This window comes from Urocampus carinirostris, chromosome 1 (assembly GCF_059441175.1).
Source record: "Urocampus carinirostris isolate Australia breed hairy pipefish chromosome 1, RoL_Ucar_1.0, whole genome shotgun sequence".
NCBI classification, from domain to species: domain Eukaryota; kingdom Metazoa; phylum Chordata; class Actinopteri; order Syngnathiformes; family Syngnathidae; genus Urocampus; species Urocampus carinirostris.
Genome location: NC_142349.1, coordinates 67,483,407 through 67,490,661, shown reverse-complemented (window position 1 = coordinate 67,490,661; position 7,255 = coordinate 67,483,407). Strand labels below are relative to the sequence as shown.

The following is a 7,255-nucleotide window of genomic DNA, read 5'->3' as shown; positions in this document are numbered from 1 at the left end:
ATCTCTCCCACTCACCCAATCAAATAACTTTAAATTCTCTTCCGGTGTTTTGGCGTATTTACAGTTTGTTCTGTGGATTTCATCATAAGGTATCGGAACACTGAACACAGATTATATAGTGAGCTTTTATATAAAGGATTCTTTAGCGTTGTACAGCCAAAACGAGTTTTTTTTGTGTGACACCTTGACTGTAAATTGTAGTGAAAACGTGTCCTATATCTTCTGAAAAGTACTGCATTTCAATTTAGCTTTGGTTTGGCTTTGCGTGTATCTGAACAGGATCAACAGCTCAATGTGGCCTGCGGGCTGGGAGTTTGACACATGTCTTTTAAAGGGTGCAGGATAGTTGTGCACAGGTGCGCGGTGATTGGACACCTACGCTCAGTTCGAACCCCGGTTGGGACCCTCTGGTGGTAGGAGGAGGTAGGAGACCCTAAGACATATGGTGGAGACGTCAGTCGTGGACGGAGGCCCCCGAAGCCCCCCACTTAACCTCACTAACCTGAGTCATGATTCTCTTGGCTGCCTGGCACCGACTTTTTTGGTGACACTTCCGGAACCATCTCCGAAACTCTGACTGCACCTAGGTAACGTGGGAGGTTCGTTATGGAATTAATCATCTTTAAATAATAAATGACAAAAATTGAATTGCATAAAAATGAAAGTAAATTGCTAGATTAAACAAATAAATTAAAGTTGAATAAAAAAATACAAGAAATTACATAATCAAATGAAAAAGACCTAAAAATTCAAAAAAATAGAATTGTATTTTTTTATACATATTTTTATAATAATCTGAATTCATTTAAATGGATTCACTGACTTACCTCTCCATTGATGAATTACTTCATTGAAAAATGAAATAAAAATATTCAAAGTATAAGTTAAAAAAAAGGAGTTGCATGCGGCCATGTAGCTCCCCGACAACCTCGCCCAAGGAGAATGCCCAGCAATTCTAGGCCATTCTGCCTAATTATATTAATTTCAAATGGATTCACTGGCATACCTATCTATTCATGAATGCCTTTATTAATTATAATAACACCATTTTTTTTTAAATATAAAAAAAAACATTTTAAATATAAATGTAAAAGATAAAAAATGAAAGTAAATTGCTAAATTAAAAAAGTCAATTAAAGTTGAATAAGAAAAATACAAGAAATTACATAATCTAATGAAAATGACCTGGAAATCCAAATCAATAGAATTGCATTTTTTATAAATATTTTTATAATAATCTGAATTCATTTAAATGGATTCACTGACTTACCTCTCCATTCATGAAACAGTAAAGCAGAGCCACAACGAAGCCCTGAATCGAATAAAATGGCATCTTAATAAAGGAAAACAAACTTAAAGGTCTAAAAAGATCTTAAAGGTACCTGGAAGGATCCCAAACCCAGTTCGATGTAGAGCCGGGCCGCCACGCCCGTGTTCTCCGGAAGGAAGGCGAAAACGGTGTAGTGCATCCCAAAAAGAGGGATGAGGAAGAGTGTGGACTTGGCCAGTCTTCTGAGGACCCCCCAAAAAAAACCATTAACAGTGAGAATGGCAGGATGGCACCCCTCTAAAAATGACGCTGAAGGGATCAAAATGCTCATTTCTAATGAGTAGACTAAATGTCATGAGACAAAAAAATTCAAGATAACACCACTCACAAAATTTCTATCTTGACTGTCAATGCCTAAATGTCCTGAACCAGAACAGGACCCAAACGCGTGACGTTTCTCACACAAGCCTTTTATTTTACGGGAAATGGAGAGTCATGCACGTTAGGCAGCAGTCTGGCGTGAAATGATAGGAAGCCAGAGGCCGACGAGATCGATACCAATTGCCTGAGTAGATATCGGACGGATGGGGTCGATACCGGACAGGACGGGACAGACAGGATTGATAATGAAAGAGGATATGGAAATAAAACAGGACAAATTAGACAGGAACAAAAACTGGAGAGAATCGTAAACAGGACAAAAATAGACGGGAGCAAAAATGGAAACGATATTATAAAGGACAAAAATAAACGGGAACAGGAAATGCCAACGGGAAACAGGACCAGGACAGGAGTCAAAACCCACGTCTTGCGGGGCAGAAGTTCGTTGACGGACTGACAAGCGAAGAGTGAGAGCACTGAGCTTAAATAGATGGAAAGCCAATCTGTCAATGAACCGCAGGTGGCGCCACAACGGCGGGGAAATTGGGTGCCATGTCAACCATGACAGTGAAGGGGTACGTCATTTTCCAAGTTATTTTTTTTCCGGGCAATTGGAATCGATTTCGTCGGTCTCTGGCTTCCTGTCCTTCCACGCCAGAACGTCAAGCGTTTGGGTCCTGATATAGTTGAAGATAAGACCAATTTGTTGAATCGTCTCATACATGTTCAAAGAAATGCAGGAATCAAAATGACTGAGAGGGAGTTCTTTTTATTGATACACAATTTCAACAAGATGCGTGTGTCTTTATAGTTTTCAACATAGCACGTGTACCCGGTTTGGCCCCGTCCCTTTTCACGCCTGAAGGCGTACATGCCCAGGGTTTCCGTCCTTATTTGGAAGTGTTTTTAAGTTTATGCCAGTTTATGTCACCTTGCCCTTTGCCGTTATCTCTTGTCCTCCCTTGAGGAGGATTGTTTATACTAATTCGTCCGCCGAGACCTTCGCGAGATGTAAACAACATTTCTCCCAACTGTAAGCAAGTCTTTCTACATTTCTTTCTAAATGTATGCAAATCTATTCTACAAATGCAAGTTTATTTTCTACAAGAATACTGTTCTGGTTCTTGACATGGCTGGTGTTTTTACAGTTTGTTCTCTGGGTTTTTTCATCATGAAGTGTCTCAACAGTGAACATATATAGTGTAATGAGCTTCCATATGAAGAATTCCTTAGCGATATACAGCCAAAACGAGGTTTGTTGGTGTGACACGTTGTCTGTAAACTGTAGTCGGGACTATGAACTTTAGGTAATGGACTGAACCAATGCTAGCTTTACGTCAGAAAAAAAAAGAAATTTGCATAACCAGAATTGTATCTGAGAGCATATGTACTTATGAAAAGAGCCAAATATGGCATCAGAGACATAGGTTCCCGTCCCCCTTGTTATAGCTTGTATACTTTTTTTATCTCCCACATGAATGAAAACTTTATTTCCAACATTAAAATAAACATTTGTGCAATTAGAACCATACACAGGGTAAGATATCGAGATCATACTAATAATTTATTCCTGCAGTCCAAATTCCTAAAATGGGATGATTTAGTAAAATTTTTCACTGCACAACTGCTATTTAAGGTCAACAAAAACATAGTGCCAGAAAACATCCAAAAATTATTCACTCGGAAAGAGGGAAATTATAACTTAAGGGGCTGTAGTAAATTCATAATCCCAAAGGTGAGAACTACCAGGAAAATTATGTGTGTGTAAATTAAATAACGTTGGACCCATGATAGAACCCTGTGGTACTCCACGACAGATGTCCAAGTATTCAGATGACAACTCTCCCCATTTTTACATATTGCTTCCTCCCCGTCAAATAACTTTGAATCCATTGCAAAGCCACGCCCCTGATGCCATATCTTTCCAGTTTTTTTAATAGTATATTATGATTAATGGTATAAAATGAAATGAATTGATCTGCATTTATATAGCGCTTTTCAAGTCAATGACTTCCCAAAGCGCTCCACATTTCCCAATAGCGGCCTTGTATTGCAGGCATGTAAGACACTAATCTGCTTATTGGGGGTATTAGGGGTTCAGTGTCTTACCTAAGGACACTTCGACATGTAACACGGACGAGCCGGGATTCGAACTGGGACGAGCGCTCTACCTCCTGAGCTACTGCCGCCCCCAAATGCTTTTTTTAAGTCAATAAATATCCCGACTGCGTATCTCTTCCAGGAGAGAAAGCTTACCACGTGTTGTGAGTCATCATTGTATTCATATTTAGTTTCTTTTGTCTTTTATTAGCATATTTGGTGTTGGAGTCATCCAAAAGTCATTGAAAGTAATCCAGTTAAAGTAATCCTACCCAACCCTGCCCACGTCAAAACCTGTTTCAATAAGTCCGCCCTGGTGAGCGACTCACATGAAATGTCCGGTATCGTTGTTCCCGGACATGGCGGAAGATTTGAGCTTCTGGACCAGGATGCGGATCACGTTAATGAAGATGACGATGTTGATCTGACAAATAGAGAGCAACGTCGTCCATTTGGAAAACGGGGAAAATGCGGAACTTCTCACCAGCAGGGAAGCCGTGATGGGACATTTGATAATCCACCAAATGGCAACCTGGTCTGTGTCATCCCAGCAACTAGCAGTATATGAAATAAATGAGTTTATTGTTTACAGGAATCAATGCAATAATATTATAAAACGTAGACCCCCGGGATACAAGCTAATCTGTTCTGAGGTGAAATTGATGAATGGCAGGGGATAAAAATCAAACGTTTTCTTTATTCCGATTTCGAAATCTTCGTTCGGTTTGGAAATTTCAGAATTTCGGTTCGTTTGGCCATTTGCATACCCGGCAGCCAATCAGAAGCCTGCATCGAATAACTACGCGTGACTTTCCCGAGCGTTATAAGGTTCGTGCATTTGCGTATCATTTTTCAAAATGGACGAACAAAGAACACAAGAAAAATGGAGAAGTGGTTTGGAATCAAGCCAAAACCTCAGCCCCAGAAGAAAGATTCAAAAGAAGCTAACAAAATTGATGACGCTACAAAACGTAAACATGCGTTAAAAAGCATCCTGGAAAGAGGAGGTCACGTGGCTTGTTGCAGAAGACGCAACGCGAATATAATGAATGAATGAATGAATGAAGATGAGTAAATACAGGTACATAGTGATGGCAGATGGAAAACAGCGATGAATGCTAGGATTGTCATATAAGACTTAATTAATTGTATCCCCTCTATATTCGTAATAATTGTCTCAATTATTGATTGTCATGGCCATATACCTCAATAAGAGTAACAACGTGTATGCCCATTAATAGCTTTATTAGCTAAAGCTTCATTTCCATGGTTATCATTTTCTTGCTTCTCCCTCTAGCATCACTGCAAGTCTTGGAACCCAAAGCCAATAAATACAGTACAAACCACAGTGTTTTATCACACTAACTTGCTATGTCTTTTGAAAGTATGTAAGATTCTGAAGTGGATGAAAAAGAAAGGCATTGTGGGAGGGAGTTCAGCCAATAGCTGTTGTGGATTAACTGTAAGTCAGCAGCTTTCCAGCTGACAACAGACATCTGGCAGGATGTTATGAGAAAATGTTGATACCAGAAATCACGATTTGTTGACTAAGCGAGCCGATTACGAGAAAAAAATACTTTCGATTTCTGAGACAAACATCACGTTATCTTGTTGAACACAGTTGGACGAATTTTGAACATTGCTTGAATGTTGCTGAGTAAAGGATGTTCCCTTTCCGCCATATTTCTGTCTCTGCGTATATTTTGGCAAATGGTCATCTTCACGATTTCATGAAGAAATTAATAAAAGACCAGCATATTTTTACGACATCTACAGGTATCTTTGAAACTTAACTGGCAGAGTCCTTTGCATAACCATGGTAGAATTTGATTTTTTTTTTTCGTTTTTGGCCATGCGAAAGGCTTTGTTGCTGATGTTGTATGGCAAGTATAATAATATAACAAAACATCTTACTCCTAATCACAACGTGAAAAAAAATTAAGGTGGGTATGCCATAACCCGGGGGTCCACTATACTATGAAAAAATACCCTCTGTCGTCAAGGAAGAATCTGGTCAGCACCCAAAGGATGATGATACCCGACGGAATTCCTGATCGAGGGAGAACATGCAAATGTAAGTACTGAACAGCAAACTGAAAGCGGCATCCACTCATTTTTAAATAAATGTGTAAAGAAAACAAAAATGTATTTTTCTGAAAAAAATATCAACCAAAGGTGTTAAAAACCACAGACTGATACCTAAAGAAAAACTTGTACTTAATTCGGCATTAATCTCATCTCATCTCATTAGCCGTACCGCTTATCCTCATTAGGGTCGCGGGGGGCTGGAGCCCATCCCAGCCATCTCCGGGCAGTGGGCAGGGGACACCCTGAACTGGTTGCCAGCCAATCGCAGGGCACACAGGGACAGACAACTCATTCGCTCATTCACACCTAGGGACAATTTACCATTAATATAATTAAACTTTTATCTGTCCTTGTCAAATCTTTATCCTTCCTCCTTAAGGAACCTTACACACTGTCACTTTAAAATAGTCTGGTGCTTGTATAAGTTCTTACTTTCTGAATATTAAGTTGATGCAATTCTGACTTAATGGACGGCTATTTTAAGTGACCAAATGTCCTTATCCTTACCCCTCAAGTACCCTTACACACGGTCACTTTAAAATAGCCTGGTGTAAATTACCTCGGTTTCTGTACATGGAGTAGATGCAAAACTTTCTGACCCAATGGATGGCTAACCTTCCTCATTACAGACCTTTTCACAGCATAGGTGCGCAATCCGATCCTTGAAGAACACATGTTCTGCATGTTTTTGGAGGTTTCTCTTCATCAACTTAATCCTTTTTCTACCAAGGGGGCGCTAGCTCCCCCGGTTTACAAGCGCTATTTAAATTACATGTATAAAAAAATTGAATTGAATCAATGTATTTCTCCAAGTCATCCCCAAGGTGGAAGCAACTTCCCACAATCATATCTTACTGTCATGTCCAGCATGGTCGCCGTGGCGACCGGCTGGCCCCGCCCCCTGGGCACCGGCTGTAGCAGATCGTCTAATTTGCGTGTGTGCTTCTTAAGGGGGGTTTTGGGTATTGCCGGTTGCTGGTTCATTGCGTTTTCTGTTCTGCATTAATCTGTTCTGTTTGACCTTAAGGAAACCTGTGTTTGCCCGTTCTGAGTAAAAGCCTGTTTTGTGAGTATTCCTAGTCTGAGTTCCTGTTTGCCTGTAAGCCTGTTTTTGTTTTGTTTTGTCGCTGAGTGTTGGACAACTTTTATTTTGCGAAATAAAAGTAACTGGTCGTTACGCGATTGAGTTCATCCTTCCTGCCTCCGATCTGGTCCGGTCCCGTGACGCTTACAAGCATTCGCATGTGTCCACGGGATAATCACAGGCAAGAAATGACAGACTGGGCATTAGAAGTAATGCATTCTATAAAGCATTGTTTTGTTATCTGTATCCTATAAAAACAACATTTGAATCATTTGAACGGTTATTACATAGTCTTAACACATATTTAAGGTAGATGTCGCCAGATATTTAAG

At 39.9% G+C, this 7,255-nt stretch overlaps 1 protein-coding gene across 1 annotated transcript in view; it reads right to left on the bottom strand.

Annotated features, from left to right (window-relative positions):
• Nucleotides 1-285: 285 nt before the first annotated feature.
• LOC148376627 (pituitary adenylate cyclase-activating polypeptide type I receptor-like) overlaps nt 286-7,255 on the bottom strand; it is a 29,889-nt gene continuing 22,919 nt past the window's right edge. Inside the window, exons 9-15 of the mRNA XM_088320254.1 lie at nt 5,741-5,801; nt 4,236-4,305; nt 4,081-4,175; nt 1,383-1,512; nt 1,271-1,312; nt 503-583; nt 286-433 (exon numbers count right to left, since the gene is read on the bottom strand). Of these exons, the coding sequence (XP_088176380.1) occupies nt 329-433; nt 503-583; nt 1,271-1,312; nt 1,383-1,512; nt 4,081-4,175; nt 4,236-4,305; nt 5,741-5,801 (584 nt within the window). The 3' untranslated portion in view covers nt 286-328. The remainder of the gene's footprint in view (nt 434-502; nt 584-1,270; nt 1,313-1,382; nt 1,513-4,080; nt 4,176-4,235; nt 4,306-5,740; nt 5,802-7,255) is intronic.